Source organism: Pimephales promelas, chromosome 3 (assembly GCF_988280905.1).
Source record: "Pimephales promelas chromosome 3, fPimPro1.hap1.1, whole genome shotgun sequence".
Taxonomy (NCBI): domain Eukaryota; kingdom Metazoa; phylum Chordata; class Actinopteri; order Cypriniformes; family Leuciscidae; genus Pimephales; species Pimephales promelas.
Window position 1 is genome coordinate 35,788,587 of NC_142771.1, and position 16,705 is coordinate 35,805,291.

The 16,705-nt window shown below is 38.6% G+C and overlaps 1 protein-coding gene across 1 annotated transcript; it reads right to left on the minus strand.

Moving 5' to 3' along the window:
* Positions 1-218: 218 nt before the first annotated feature.
* Positions 219-15,825, minus strand: trap1 (TNF receptor-associated protein 1). Its single transcript, XM_039686396.2, has 18 exons — positions 15,617-15,825; positions 15,089-15,235; positions 13,922-14,004; positions 12,835-12,975; positions 12,000-12,071; positions 11,763-11,923; positions 9,873-9,982; positions 9,722-9,795; positions 9,479-9,634; positions 6,602-6,722; positions 6,443-6,512; positions 6,227-6,374; positions 5,974-6,159; positions 4,075-4,213; positions 3,867-3,952; positions 2,231-2,379; positions 819-891; positions 219-731 (listed from the first exon to the last, which is right to left on the minus strand). The coding sequence occupies exons 1-18, from the start codon at positions 15,735-15,737 to the stop codon at positions 630-632; spliced, it is 2,139 nt and encodes a 712-aa protein (XP_039542330.1). The 5' UTR covers positions 15,738-15,825; the 3' UTR covers positions 219-629.
* Positions 15,826-16,705: the final 880 nt, after the last annotated feature.

The window sequence follows — 16,705 nt, forward strand, 5'->3', positions numbered from 1 at the left end:
AATATGATCACATCAGAGATGGTACTTCCATTCCAGTTTACAAAACTGTTGAATTTCTGGTGAAATTAAGTGTTAAGTGAGCACAGGAACACAGTTTATGAATAATCAATGCCATTTCTCAAGACACGAGATCATAAACGCAAGACTATCCATTGAAATGTACTCCTACATGGGTCTTGTAAATGTTACAGCTATAAAAGTATTCAAAATTTATGAAATACATTTAAAACATGTTTATTTCATATTTTCATCACAATTTACACATGGAAAAGCAGTTAATATAATGAGCCAATGAATTGAAACGTGAATAATTTTAGAGCGAAAAAGGGACAGAAAATAAGACAACGCTCCACTTGTATCTTCATCTTGCCATGGCAATTTTTCTTGTATATTTCCAGGTAAATTCAGGGATTGATATAGTCGCAACTGAATTGTTGGTTGGACAGTGAAATCTCCGCCTCGTCAGCTGTAAAACACGACTCTCACCTAAACGACAATGAAGATCCTCAAGTCTTCTTATAAACAACGTTTGCTTGTGTTTAGTGCGATCGCGACCTCGGCAGCCCAAGTCTTTGTGCATCAACACACGGCTCGAATGATGGCAAAACAAGTCCGTCAGGCTGAACACATCAGTGTTTCTCCAGCGCCTGAGTGAGAAGCTGATTCAGTCGGGAGATCATCGGACGAGGGTCGTCGTTCAGCCCGGCTGTGATCATGGCGTTGTCGTAAATCTGGTGCGTTAAACAAAAAGCCATTTAGTTTACTTTTCAATTATAAATAGGTGAGAGACTGGTGTATTTGTGGGAATCTCTGTTCACCTGTTCAAGGAGAAGCTGTGCCAGCGCAGGGCTCGAGTCCTTCAGCGCGTGAAGCTTCTTGATCAGGTCATGTCTGCAAACAATCGCTTCACATTAGACAAACAACAGCATTTCTATTCATGCAAGCACAATATACTGCACTTTAGTGGTCACGTTCATGGATACACTGGAATTATTTTCAGTACAAAAATATTTTCCAGTACAAATACCTAAAAACAAAATCTTAAATCAAGATGTATTAACATGAGAAGCAAAAATCAGCTTGTTTTCTGAACAAAATCATTTAAAAATAAGTAACTATTTGCTTAAAATAAGAACAATCCTCAACCAGTGGGGTGAGAAAAATAAAGTTTATTAAAGGGATTGAAACTTTGAAACTAATTGTTGGTATGTTTTATCTTACCTCAAGGGCATCCAAGATGTAGGTGTCTTTGTTTTCGCAGTATTTTCAATTTTGATATTTTTAGGTCAAAACGTTCTTGTCTGTCAGTCATATAATGGAGGTCTATGGTCACCACCTCAAAGAGCATGCACAGAGAAGTCCAGATTAAACATGATTTAATGACTCGTAAATGTAAGTACACATTGATGGCCTAAGACACGAAACGAGCGGTTTGTGTGAGAAAACGAACAGTATTTATATCATTTTACCTTTTGTAATCACAGTCACGTCCAAGCAATTCAAGCTTCGGTCTGTGAAAGCGACGAAAGTGATCTCTCGCGCGGTTACGAAAAAAATTCAACGTTGTCTGTTGATATACAGAAAATCGCAATGGAAGACGATTTCAATATATCTAAATATGTTTAGATCTTCGCAGTGAAAGGTAACACTTCTGAAATCTCTGTGTAAACAATGAGTGACGTACACGCACGAGAGATCACTTCCGGCGCTTGTGCAGACCGAAGCGCCTGTGTCCTCAGATCATTTACACGTGGCTGTGGTTACAAGAGGTAAAAACGATATAAATACCGTTGGTTTTCTCACACAAACCGCTCGTTTCGTGTCTTAGGCCATCAATGTGTACTTACATTTACGAGTCATTAAATCATGTTTAATTTGGACTTCTCTGTGCATGCTCTTTGAGGTGGTGACCATAGACCTGCATTATATGACTGACAGACACGAACGGTTTGACCTAAAAATATCAAAATTGAAAATACTGTGGAAACAAAGACACCCACATCTTGGATGCCATATCAAAAATGAGTGAACTATCCCTTTAAAAGGGAAAGCAAGATTATTTTTTTCCTTGTTTTAAGGATAAACTCAATTTTTTATCAATTGTACACTACATAATTTGTCTTGATTTAAGAATGTTTTGATATTTGTAATGGTACCCAAGACAAATAATTTTTTTTCCAGTGCACTTGAAAACATTCTGCAGACAGATGTTACTCATCTGCCACTGTACCCGGTGTTGATCTCCAGCGTGGGCTGCAGGATCTGAGCTCTCTCCTCTTGGCTGCGGGCGAACTGCTGCTGCGTGCGCAGGAAGTGACGCGCGGCTCCCATCTCCAGCACTGTGATCATGGCGGGGTGTGTGTCCAGGCGCGGCGTCACCTACGGAAGCCAACGGTAATCACAGATGTCAGGTATCTATGCATTCGCAAGACAATATCTGTGTGTGAGGAAAATTATGAGAATGATTCATGATTGAGCATTTAGACGACAAAGATCCGATCGATTCCTGATGGACAAATCAAGCCCCGCCCTACTGTTTACATTTCCAGATTTATCTCTCTCTCAAAAAAAAAAAAAAAATCTCAAGTCATGTATGTTGCGAGGTGGAGCCGTTTTGGCACAGATGCTCGACTGGACTGAGATCTGACAACACCTTGAGCTCTTCATCATCTTCCTCAAACCACTCCTAATCAATGTTTGCAGTGCGAGTACATTCTCCTGTTGAAAGAGACACTTCCCCCAACAGGGTCATGAAGAGGTCTGCAAATGTCCAGGGGCCTCCTTTATAAAACTGTGCGTAGGATCCTTACGAAAAGAAATTAAGGATTTTTTTTTGAAAAAATTACAGGATTTTTCTCCATATAATGGACTTCAATGGGGTCCAACAGTTTCAAGGTCCAAATGAGAGTTTCAGTGCAGCTTTAAACGATTCCAGGCGATGAATAAGGGTCTTATCAAGTGAAACGATCGCTCATTTAAAAAAAATAAATAAAAAAGTTTAAGATTTATAAGCTCAAATGCTCATCTTGCTCTGTTCTGTGACTCTCCTGTTCAAACTCAAAATGAATGAATCTTTTTTCGAGTCATTTCGTTTGTTCAATGAACGAAATGACTCGAAAAAAGATTCATTCATTTTGTCTGGTATCGTTTAAAGCTGCATTAAACTGTATTTTGAAACTTGAAACTCTTGGACCCCATTGAAGTCCATTATATGGAGAAAAATCCTGGAATGTTTTCATCAAAAACCTTAATTTGTTTTCGACTGAAGAAAGAAAGACATGGACATCTTGGATGGCATGGGGGTGAGTAAATTATCAGCAAAAGTTTTCTAAAAGTGAACTAATATTTACGTACCGAAGTTGGAACTTGTGACTACACTACCAGTGACCGCTCATGATGTTTTGGCTGTTTTGAGTCTTTGTAAATGATATATAAGATTAAAACTGTAAATGTGTTTTAGCTTTTATGCAAATGAAATGGTCAAGTCACCTTCATTTATATAGCACTTTTAACCGTATGCATTGTTACAGTAGAAATTAGCGTAAGATATTGTTTAGGCTGTACAACAGCAATAGGACAAAGTTATTGTCCAGCTAAAGTTAGTTTTGATTGATTCACTTCCGTTGCGAAGATCATTAGTTATTAACTTAGGGGCCGCCGACACGACACCGTTCGAACAGGAAAACTCTTAACGCGCTTCGGCCGCCCATCCGCATAAAACAGGGCCGGGTGTCTCGAGAACACACTCCCTGAAATAGGTTCGAAGGTGCGAACGATTATCTCTCCGCAAACCTCGAAAACGCAGACGGCGGCACATGCGCATCACGTGTCCATAAACAAGGTCATTTTTGTGAAAAGTGTTTCACCTTGATGTTGGTGACTCTCGGCCCGAGCGCGTTCCTCATCCAGGCCATCAGATCTTCTGCATGCTGATCGGTCAATCGCTCCGATGCTGCACGGGACAAACGCATCACCAATGCTTAAATCACATTAAACTGCCTTTCCAAAATGTCAAATATATAGTTATTCACAAATGATGTCATTTGTCCTCTATTTGCGGATGTTTCGTCTTACCTGGTTTGCTGTCTTGAAACTTCTCCTCCTTGTAATGGTCTACAACGATGTCGGTCTCGGCGGAGATGAGCTTCTTCCTGTCGAACTCTCTGAGGTGGAGCAGCGTGAGCTCGTCGAACTGCTCGAAGCAGAACAACACCTGCGGGAAGAGCAGATCCTCAAACACAGCCTTCATGATTTCAATTTCAGCATGATCTCAACCATACGCTTTAGAAATCCCATAATATAAAATGATTAACACAATAATCAATAATAAATAAAAAGCAATAAATAAATACAAATACACGTTTTTAAGGTTAAAGATTAAAAAACCCATTTGATCTTTTTTTAAAGATTTTAAAATGTACAATGTTATTTATTTAATATATAATATTATTTAAATTAAATATCTTTTTCTTAATAAAAGTTTTATAATTAATTATAATTATAATTAAAAAGCTTTAAATACAAATTAATGGCTTTATTACCATATATTTATATAATAAATTAAATATTTTATTATTAAATGTGTATTTATATATTAAATTCTTAACCAGTTGTATATAATTTATAATTCAGCACCTTTCAAATGGGTCTTGGGCATCTATTTTCTTTTTATAAGTCAAGATGACAAGACAAGTCAATAAAAAACACTTTGTCAGGCTTTGATCACAGACAAGATAACATATTTTAACTAGAACGTACTGTACATTTCCAGAAGAAAATGTGAAGTGGTGCTTGCAGTGGCAAAACTCACCGCTCGGTTGCTAGAGTGTGGCACATGCATACGAGCCAACAACCACGTCTGTATGATGTTCTGGTGCTGAGATATGGCTTATTCATGTTGTTCAGGTGGTTGCTAGGGTGTTCTGAGTGGTTGCTAGGGTATTCTGGGTGGTTGCTAGGATGTTGCTAGGTTATTCTGTGCGGTTGCTATGGGGTTTCTAGGGTCTTCATGGTGTTGCTAGGCAGTTGCTAGGGTGTTCTTCTGGTTGCTAGGAGGTTGCTAGGGTATTCTGGGTGATTGCTAGGGTGTTCTAGGTGGCTGCTAAGGTATTCTGGGTGGTTGCTATGGTGTTACTAGGTGGTTGTTAGTTGTCACATATGGTTACTATAGACCTCATGCACCAGTGAAACGTTGGCGCCGTCATCTTTAGAATATTGTCTTTGAACTTCCGTTTTTGCGGTCGCTCTGTATATTTCTATGGCATCGCTGTCGAGGAGTAATTAGCTGGTGAAATGGATTTACTTCTTGTAGAGTTAACAAAAGTTATCATGAGCTTTTTTGTAAAGCAGATGTCTTAACAAATGTCGACCGGGAAATTTTTTACGAGCAGTTCATTCATAGCTTTGCAAGATCGCTGTGAAAATACAGACCTGAAGCCAAAAAAAAAAAAAAAACGAGCGCAGCGCTGAAAAGGGGCGGAGCTACATAAGGTCTATAGAGTACTTAACATGTTTTTGCCATGATTTAGCTAATCAATATTAGCATGTAGCTATTCACAGCTAGCATGTTTAACATGTTAGAAGTCCTGTGTGCTAGCATGAGTCAAAAGACCCAACCCCCATCGCGATACAATGTTCTGATGCCGAGATATAGCTGTTGCAAAATGGTTGCCAGGGTACTCCGTTTGGTTGCTAAGGAGTGGCTTGGCAGCTGCCTATGATACTCCAAAGGCTGCATGTCAGTATGAACGATATAATACAACTACCATGCCTCTGTGACATTCACAATGGAAGATGTCCCTCTTTTGGTTGCTAAGGTGCTCAACAATGGTTGCCATCTCTAAGCTTCTGTAGCTGACCATTATATTCTGGCCATTTTGAAATTTTGAAAAATTCAGTTATCAACTGTTTCCAGCAAATCTGGCCATTAGCAGTTGAACATGACAGTGTTGGCTAACTGTGGACGCGTCTCACCTCCATGTCTTTCTGCTTCATGGCCTCGAAGTACGGCGAGTGTTCGGCCAGGTGGCGGTTGGGTGCGCACAGATAGTAAATGTTCCTCGTTCCCGCCTTCATCCGAGAGGCGTAATCCGTCAGGCTGGTCTGCTGTCCCGCGGGAAGCGCTGAGGACTCGAAGCGCAACAGCTTGGCGATGTCCTCCTGTGAACACACGAATCATCAGAGAGGAACGGGTCGATCACGAAGGGTAAACGGAGGCGTCCCGCACCTTGACGCTCTGCTCCGCTGTGGTCACGATGCCCTCGCGCATGAACAGCCCGTAGTCCTCAAAGAAGCGGGCGTATTTCTCTGGATCCTTCTTGCTCTGGTCCAGCAGAAAGCGAATGACACGCTGCTGCAAAACATCCCGAAGTTTCCTGAAGGAGTACAGTTCGTTACTCTTGTTATTTGAAGGCATGACTTCATGTTTCTGGCGGGTTTGTACCTGATCAGGGCGCTTTCCTGGAGAAGCTCTCTGCTGAGGTTTAGAGGAATATCTTCACTGTCCACCACACCTGCAAACGCAAATCACATGACCAACCTTGATTGGGTTCAAATCTGGCATTTACATGAGTGGATGCAGATGTACGGACGCTCATCCGACCTCGCAGGAAGCGCAGCCACTTGGGAAGGATGTCTGTGGCTTTGGTTTGGATCAGGACCTTCCTGCTGTACAGAGCCACACTGGAGCCCATCTCACGACTCACGTCAAACATGGACGGTTTCTGCTCACACACACGCGTTTACAAACGTAGTGCAGTCATCAAAACAACAGTAGGATTCAGTATACGGCTGATTACCAATTAAACGGACATGAAATATTCATTTGGATTCATCATTTTAATTTGTAAGAAGAAAGAAGAGTGATTACTAAATAAAATGTATAACTGAAAAACAGTATATAATAATATTAAGACGAATGAAAGAAGGTATATTTATTAAATAACGCATATTTGAGTTACAATTGTGTTGTTAAATTATGTAACTTTCCCGCAGACAGACAAAAGAAGTTTCCAGAAGGGATACAAGTTTAAAATTCACCGGTGAACAATAGAGGTCGACCGATATGGTTTTTTTCACGCCAATGCCGATCTTTTGAAATCCGGGTCGGCCGATGGCCAATTAAGGGCCGGTTCACATATCGCGATTTTTCGTGCTCAAGTTCGTTATTTCAAATGTAGGCGCGCAGTATGCGCGCTCATAATGGAAGCGATGCGGTCGCGGTGCGCCGCGCTCGTTTTTTCCATGCGCGTCCGCACCGCGTCGAGATAAAAACATCTCAACTTTTCAGAATACCGCAAGCGCACCATACGCACACAATAGGTCATGTGACAAGAACCAACTGAAGCGCAACCGCCCTGGCGCTTTGCAAAATGGAGAATGCGGCGCGCCCAGCGTTTTCTACGCGTTTTTAGGCGCTATATGTGAATCCGGCTTTTATTTTGGCCGATATTTGCTTGGTTTTAAACCTCTATTTGAAAGATAAAATATAAAAGAAATGATAATTACTTAACATAGACAAACTTTCTCAACAAAAACATTTTATCCTCTCATAAAATGTCCTGAAACATGTATTTTTGGTTTGTTTTGTTTGTTGACGGACAAAGACAAATGGACATAACCTAATTATCACAAAAAAGGAGAAAAAAAAAACTTTAAATGATTTAATTTTTTATATATAAGATTTATTATATTTTATTTAATTTAACTTCTAACAATAACGTATTTCTGCTGCTCACTCGGCTGGAAAATGACTGCGTCAAACACGTGTTCCACGACAACGCTAGGCTGCCCACAGATGCGCCTGCCTAATAATCGGCTTGATATACTTGGATATTGGCCGATGCCGATTATGTTAAAAAAACGCCAAAATTCTCCCGATTAATCGGTCTACCTCTAGCAGTGTTGGGTGTAACGCATTACAAAAGTAATACATTACAGTAACCTATTACTTTTTGCTGTAACGCAGTAGTGTAAGGCATTACTAATCAATTTTCAGTAATATTTTACTCGTTACATGTTCAGTGAGGCTTGTATTACAGTTGTATTACAGTGTATTGTCTGCTTTTACTTCTTAAAGGCAACAGACTGTGTGAAAGTTTTAAAGCAGTCTTTTAGTGCCAGTTCAGAGCGGTCGCGTCTGTAACATTGTTTTTTTCTCATAAATGCGAACACGAAAACTAAAATAAAATGAATATTTTAAGTTCTATGGAGACTGGAGAGCCAACCCTTCCTCATCCGATTTGCGCAGTGTAATTAACAGAATTACAAAAAATATATTTTACCTCCTATTTTTTTTTTGTCACGCATGAATGTGTGTCTTTTCCCTAATATTAAAAATAAAACATAGACTGATATTTGTCTAATGTCTGGAGTCCTTTGAGGAAGTAGCCTATACGTTTCAATACATGAATTTTCTGAGAATTTTTATTTTAAGTTTTGACTGCAAATGTCATGTCCATAATGCTCCTTAACTAGTTTTGTGGTGTAGGTCTACGTATTTTATAATGTTAACTTCAAATAATACTAATAGCCTAATTTAAAGATAAGGCAGCATTGGATATGGACGGTAAGGAGAATAACGCTGGTAGTTGGAAGAGGTGTGTCACGATTCTGTTCGTGGATCTGAGTCGTGTGGCGAATCGCGATTTCGGTTTCATATTGCATATCGTTACAGCCCCAAAGTTGTTCTACTTAGTTATTTTGGTGAAAGTAACTCAAAAGTAATACATGAGTAATGTAACGCATTACAATTCTGAGACCGTAATATTGTAAGGTAATGAATTACTTTTAAATAATAGTAACAAGTAATACCTAATGTATTACAGTTTGGAAGTAACTTGCACAACACTGACCTCTAGTGAACAACGTAACGGTGTGTAAACACAGACAATAGCCGCGTTTCCATTACCCTTCAAATTGCGCAAATTGAAACTGCAAAATGAAAATACGCTCAAATGGAAACACGTCAATTTCGCAAAACTCCCGTTTATCGCAAAAAAAATTTTACGCTCGCATGAGGAGGTTTTTCAGGCAATTCGAAAAAGGAATATTTCACAAAACCGCATTTACAGTCACCTGACTTAGAAGACGCGGTGTGTTTTGGGTCCATGTCCGCAAATAATAATAATAATAATTATCATCTTTATATGATAATAATAAAATGATGATAATAATAATAAATATCATTTATATAACATTTATTAGGCTACATAGAAGATAGAAGACACTTTTATCCATAAAACGAACAAAGCGATTCGTCACATTTCATTTATAATACAGGTTGGACAATAATAATAACAGGGTTGACAGACGCAGGGTGAATACAAAACAACAATCAACTTTTTAGCCACGTTTTTAAGAATAATGCAAAATATGCAAGACACAGTCAAACACATCCGTCTATCACATAGAAATACAATTATTAAAGCAAAAAAACATTGTGTGTAAAAGACTAAATGTACAAAATGTGTACACTCACCATCTCTGGCACATAGAAGATGCTGCGGATATTGAGCGGGGCGTCGGCGCGGTAGTGCAGTGTGTAGCGGGGTTTATCGTGGGCTTGGGCCACGTAGCGGTAAAACTCCTCATGCTGCCACTCGCTGATGTCTTTGGGCTCCATCACCCAGAGCGCCTGCAGAGAGAGAGAGAGAGAGGAAAACAGGACTCAGGACCACAGCCACAGGGGGTCAAAGGTCATCGATCCGCAGACTTCACACACCTGCAGGGTGTTCAGCCGACGTCCGTTCAGGAAGATGGGAAAACTGACAAAGTTGCTGTACTTAGTCACCACCTCTGCAAAACAGACCAAAGTCACTCGCATGAGTTTCTTCTCCGAGCACGTCATGTTTAACTCATGGCGGTTTGCAGACCTTTGACGCGATCTTCTGATGAGAACTCCTTGCAGTCGTCCTTGAGGTGGAGCACGATCTTAGTCCCCTGACGCACGCCGGAGGCTTCTGCGATCTCAAACACTCCAGAGCTGCACACACACACACGTCAGTAAAACACAAAAATGTGATTCGTTTTATTCAAATGTTAACCTCAGATGCCTAAAAGTGGTCTAATATCCTCAAATAATGCATCCAGTTTCGTTCCGATTGCTGATGCTAATAAAAAGTAGGGGTGTGATGAATCGAATATTAGTTCTGATTTCCGCTTTCAATTATTATGAAAACATGATAATCAAGATAAAACCATTCAATTCCTTTAAAACGCAACGTCCAGATCAGTCAAATCATGTAATGTCTCTGTCCTTCTACACATCTGTATTGCATTTGTCCTGTTTGTTTCTTTATCGAATTACTGACTGTTTGCATTTCTTTAATAATGGACTTTTAATTATCAGTTTCTGCTGTCGTATCAAGACTATGGAAGCTGGTTTCCGCCACTGTATAAAAAAAAGTAAAAAAACAATTGCGAATTGCGACTCGCAATTGTGAGAAATACAGTCTAATTCTGAGAAATAAGTCGCAATTGTGAAAAATAAAGTCGCAATTGTGAGAAATAGTCGCAATTTTGAGAAATAAAGTCGCAATTGTGAAATATAGTCACAATCTTAGTCTTAAGAAATAATTAATTGTGAGAAATAGATAAAATTGTGAGAAATAGTCGCAATTGTGAGAAATAGGCGCAATTTTGAGAAATAAAGTCGCAATCGTGAAAAATAGTCGCAACCATGAGAAATAGTCGCGATCTTAGTCGTGATAAATAATTAATTGTGAGAAATAGACAGAAATGTGAGAAATAAAGTCGCAATTGTGAGAAAGTCACAACTGTGAGAAATAGTCAGAATTGTGAGAAATAAAGTCAGAATTGTGAGAAATAGTTGCAATTGTGAGAAATAAAGTCGTAATTGTGAGAAATAAAGTCGCAACTGTGAGAAATAAAGTCGCAACTGTGAGAAATAAAGTCGCAATTGTGAGAAATAGTCACAATTGCGAGAAAAAAAGACGAATTCTGAGTTTACATCTCGCAATTTCGACTTTATAACACATAATTACGAGTTTATATTTAGAAATTCTGACATATTTTCTCGCAATTGTGAGATATAAAGGCCAGTTCTAAGGTAAAAAAGACTACCTTTTTTTCACCTCAGAATAGTTTATATCTTTATATCTGACTTTATAACACACAATTGCGACTTTATATCAATCAATTCTGACTTTATATCTCGCAATTCTGAGAAATAAAGTCAGAATTACGAGATGTAAACTCGCAATTGGCTTTATGCACAGCTTCACTACTTCCTGAACTTCAGCCAGCTCCTCGTTTCCTGTCTGCCATTATTGGACTCATTGATTAATTCAGGTGTGCTTGACCTCAGTAGTCATGGCAACAATAATCAGACAGACCTGAATTAATCAATTTGGCCAATAATGGCAGACAGGAAACAAGGAGCTGGCTGAAGTTCAGGAAGTAGTGCAGCTGGGCATAAAGTCAATTGTGAGCTAAAAAGTTGCAATTACCTTTTTTATTTTTTATTCTATGGTGGAAACAAGCTTCCATTCAAAACTGATAAAGAATAGTGACATTTTCCAATCAAATATAGGCTACTTGATATTTATCACTATTGTGAAAAAAATACTTAAGTGTTAGTTCACCCAAAAATTTAAATTTGGTCAGTAATTACTCTAATTACTACTACTACTAAGCCCACTACTAATAGTTGTTATTGTAATTACAACATTGATTATGATTTTTGTTATAATCGAGCAGCCGCAAGAAAAAGACATTCTTTTTGTCCATTAAATCCGTCTCACCCGTCTGAGGACCACTTGTACCCGGGAGCGTCCGGTTCTGCTGCCTGAGAATAAACGTCCACCTTATCAGCCACCATGAAGGCGGAGTAAAAGCCCACACCGAACTGACCAATGATGGAGCTGCTGGCCTCGGCTTGACTCTGAAGCGCGTCCAGAAAGGCCTGCAGGAGGAGAAGACATCACACCCCCTGTCAGAAGGAGGAACAGCAGACTTTGGGAGAGTTCAATGAGACGCACCTTTGATCCAGAGCGAGCGATGGTGCCCAGATTGGCAACCAGATCCTCTTTGTTCATCCCGACACCTGTGTCCTACCAATCAGAGCATAAACATGTCGATCAATGTATTTACACAGGGATTAAAGGGATCTGTTGCTATAACGGATTCCTTCAGTTAAATTGCAGAGGCCATGTATAAGATCAGTGCAGATTAGGGATGGAAATGGACAGGGTTTTGGGACAAAAATGCATTTAGAAGAAATCATCCGGTGTTTTGTTCGCTGTTGTTAAGTGTCAGAGGTTCTCTTAAAACAAAACACTGTTTGCTGGTAAAAGATATCATTTGGTTTATTCAAGGAACAAAATTAACGAATTGACTCGGGAAAAGATTTGTTCATTTTGATAAACGAGTTCGAACAGGAGAGTCACGAACGCGCATCACAGAACAGAGCAAGGCGACCATTTGAGCTTATAAAACTTAAACTTTGTTATATATTTTTAAATGAGCGATCGTTTCGCTTGATAAGAGCCTTATTCATCGTCTGGAATCGTTTAAAGCCCTTTCAACAGTTTGCACTGAAACTGTCTTTTGGACCTTGAACCGTTTGGTTCCCACTGAAGTCCATTATATGGAGAAAAATCAAAAATCTTAATTTCTTTTCGACTGAAGAAAGAAAGACATGGACATCTTGGATGACATGGGGGTGAGTAAATTATCAGCAAAAGTTTTTTTTTTTTAAAGAGAACTACTCCTTTAAAACGCTATCGGTCTCGAGTATTTCAAAGGAATATGACGTAGGCTGTAAAAACGGAGCAGTGCCAGTGGTTTGATCTGCATGCGTTGGAGATACAGTACCTGTATGGTGAAGGTGCCTTTGGCTGCATCCGTCTGCAGGTGGATCTCCAAGTCTGCGCTCGCTCCTCCCGACGTCATCATCTTGTGCCGCAGTTTCTCCAGCGCGTCACTGCCGTTTGAGATCAGCTCTCTGATGAACACCTGACCGAGTCACTCACCGTTAGCCCACTCTCATCCGTGCATTTACATCACTTTCCTATTTCTTTATGATTTTTTCTAGTTGTATATCAGGTTCAAATCCTTGAAATTGAATGGCATATTTATCACTATTTATGTTGTACTCCAACAAGTCCAAAATGACAAGCTGATTAAAGGGCTAGTTCACTTTGAAATTAATTTGTGTTATGTTTTATCTTACCTCAAGGGCATCCAAGATGTAGGTGTCTTTGTTTCCACAGTATTTAAAATTTTGATATTTTTAGGTCAAACCGTTCGTGTCTGTCAGTCGTATAATGGAGGTCAATGGTCACCACCTCAAAGAGCATGCACAGAGAAGTCCAAATTAAACATTTAGATCACTTCCGGCGCTTTCCAGCGCTTGCGCAGACCGACACGCCCTCAGATCAGTTGGACGTGGCTGTGGTTACACGAGGTAAAAACGATATAAATACTGTTCGTTTTCTCACACAATTTTGTGTGAGAAACATTTACGAGTCATTAAATCATGTTTAATTTGGACTTCTCTGTGCATGCTCTTTGAGGTGGTGACCATAGACCTCCATTATATGACTGACAGACAAGAACGGTTTGACCTAAAAATGTCTAGATTTAAAATACTGCGGAAACAAAGACACCTACATCTTGGATGCCCTTGAGGTAAGCTAAAACATACCAACAATTATTTTCAAAGTGAACAATCCCTTTAAATATTTAATTGATTATTATTTGATCAAATCTATATGGTGGTTTACAGCCAATATATTGCAGATTATAAACATCATACTACTTTAATTATTGACAAATCAGATGAAATCAAATAATCCGCCTGGACAATTTATTGTTCAATCCTCTAGGATCAGCCTTGAATGCATCAAGAGAATTGCTCATGACAGCATTACATCATTTTTTTGTTGTTAATTCATATCACCTCTTTCTCAGAATACAGCGATCTGGCCACAATATCCAGAAGTTTCTTCGTTTCCGCTTGGAACTCATGTTTGGAGTAGGATCCTTATTTGAACAAAGAAACAAGAGTGTCAAAATCCTTACAATTACATATATGGGGTCTGTAAGATATATATATATATATATATATATATATATATATATATATATATATATATATTTTTTTTTTTTTTAAATAAGCCTCTTATGCTCACAAAGGCTGCATTTATTTGATCAAAAATACAGTTGTATGGCGAAATATTTGTACAATTTTAAATAACCATTTTATATTTAAATATATTTCAAAATGTAATTTATTCATGAGATGCAAAGTTGAATTTTCAGTATCATTACTCCAGTCTTCAGCGTCACGTGATGGAAAAATGAAAACTCTGTCATCATCAGTGTTGGGAGTAACGCATTACAAAAGTAATACATTACAGTAACCTATTACTTTTTGCTGTAACGCAGTAGTGTAAGGCATTACTAATCAATTTTCAGTAATATTTTACTCGTTACATGTTCAGTGAGGCTTGTATTACAGTTTTATTACAGTGTATTGTCTGCTTTTACTTCTTAAAAGCAACAGACTATGTGAAAGTTTTAAAGCAGTCTTTTAGTGCCAGTTCAGAGCGGTCGCGTCTGTAACATTGTTTTTTCCTCATAAATGCGAACACGAAAACTAAAATAAAATGAATATTTTAAGTTCTATGGAGACTGGAGAGCCAATCCTTCCTCATCCGATTTGAAACTCAAAAGTAATACATGAGTAATGTAACGCATTACAATTCTGAGGTAATGAATTACTTTTAAATAACAGTAACAAGTAATACCTAATGTATTACAGTTTGGAAGTAACTTGCACAACACTGGTCATCATTTACTCCTCATGTTGTTTCTTCCTTCTGCTGAACACATAATAACATATTTTTAAAGATTGTCTGTAACCAAACAGTTGATTGAACCCATTGATTTCTATATCAATGCTATGGAAGTCAATGGAGTCCCATCAACTGTCTGGTTACCAACATTCTTCAAAATATGTTATTTTGTGTTCAGCAGAAGAAAGAAACAACATGAGGGTGAGTAAATGATTACAGAGCTTCCATTTTTGGGAGAACTATTCCTTTAATATGCTGCTTTGGTTGACCTTGGACGTTCTCAGTGTCGGTGATGATGCTGTGGAGCGTCTCCTCCTCGGCGGTCTCGGCCTGTTGTGTGCTGTAGGAGCGGCGAGCCACACTGACACCAGAACAGCTGCTGCTCCACAGTCTGGCAGGTCGGCCATCAGTATTAACTGAGGAAAAACAGAACCAGGGTCATCACAATTAAACAGCACTGATGTTTATATCGCCAGTCAGAGGGGTTTGGACTGGATAATTGTTCCTGCCTGTGCTCTATAGTGTTTACATCTGCATAGTATGTAAATATGGAGATTATTCACGGAGACAGCTATCATAACTAAACATATAGAATATCATTAGGTTTAGAAAAGAATAATTCTGCATAAATGTGTTTATTTTGTCAACATTTGATACATACTTTTAACTGAAAAGCCTGCGTTTATTTCAAAATAATTCTTCAACTGGTAGAATATGTTATTATACTGATCTGTTGTAATTCGCTGATCATATTATTAAGTTCGTTCATGTTAAATAAATTAAATATGTAACCATACCTCCAGTGAATGTCGCGGGGACTATTCTTTTCCCGACTCCTCTGCTGGATGATAACAGCCTGACATGTGCTCGTTGAGAGACATTCAGTGAATATTTGAGTAAACTTAATGATCGGATCATTTCTGCTTCAGCTGATGCTGTAGTTTGACCTATAGAGGACTGGAAACTACGGCGTGACAGGTTTTTACTGTGACTAAAAGGACCCGTCGGGCGCTCGCTGATGACGTCTGCGTGCAGTTTGATAGTGATACATGCCTGTGTAAAATGCCTTTATTGCCTTATATTACATAAAATTTATCAAGCGGCTTTTGGAAAACATTACAGTGTTGACTAATAGAAAAATGTGTGTTTGCTGTTACTGTCACCTTAGTAGATGTAATACATGGTAGAGCCAAAGACATTTGTGTCTTATTCATCCAGTCTATGGTTTTATGTGATTAATTACATTCTAACATTGGCAATATATTTTAGAAACGTAGGTTCCTCATTCAGAAATTAATCAACAAATTCTCAGAAGCCCTAACAAAAATGAAGTCAAAATGGAACAAAACTCTCTTTTTACTACAGAAAACTGACTTTGAATTTGTGACATATTGTAAATCATATTTTTAATCAATAATTTTTAATCGAAAATTGTTTGTGAAATGTTTGCATACTAAACGAATAGATGTAACTTAGTAAGTTGCTTAGCTGTTTTGAATGAAACTGACGGTTGATCTAAATCAAGTTTTGCTACATAGTAAATAGCTAGCAATTGACTTTATGCCCAGCTGCACTACTTCCTGATCTTCAGCCAGCTCCTTGTTTCCTGTCTGCCATTATTGGCCAAATTGATTAATTCAGGTGTGTCTGATTATTGTTGCCATGACTACTGAGGTCAAGCACACCTGAATTAATCAATTTGACCAATAATGGCAGACAGGAAACAAGGAGCTGGCTGAAGTTCAGGAAGTAGTGCAGCTGGGCATAAAGCCCATTAAAATCCTTCAAATTGAATAAAATAAATAAGCAGGACACATGCCAGGCCACCCATTTCAGGCTGGAAGTGAATACAAACTATATGTTATCTATAACAATGTTAGGCTATA

Coding starts and splice junctions, on each gene's coding strand:
- trap1 (XM_039686396.2), bottom strand. CDS start 15,737: ATGATCCGATCATTAAGTTTACTCAAATATTCACTGAATGTCTCTCAA. Junction 6,375..6,442: donor CAGGAAAGCGCCCTGATCAG/GTACAAACCCGC, acceptor GTACTCCTTCAG/GAAACTTCGGGATGTTTTGC. Junction 3,953..4,074: donor GTTTCAAGACAGCAAACCAG/GTAAGACGAAAC, acceptor TGTCCCGTGCAG/CATCGGAGCGATTGACCGAT.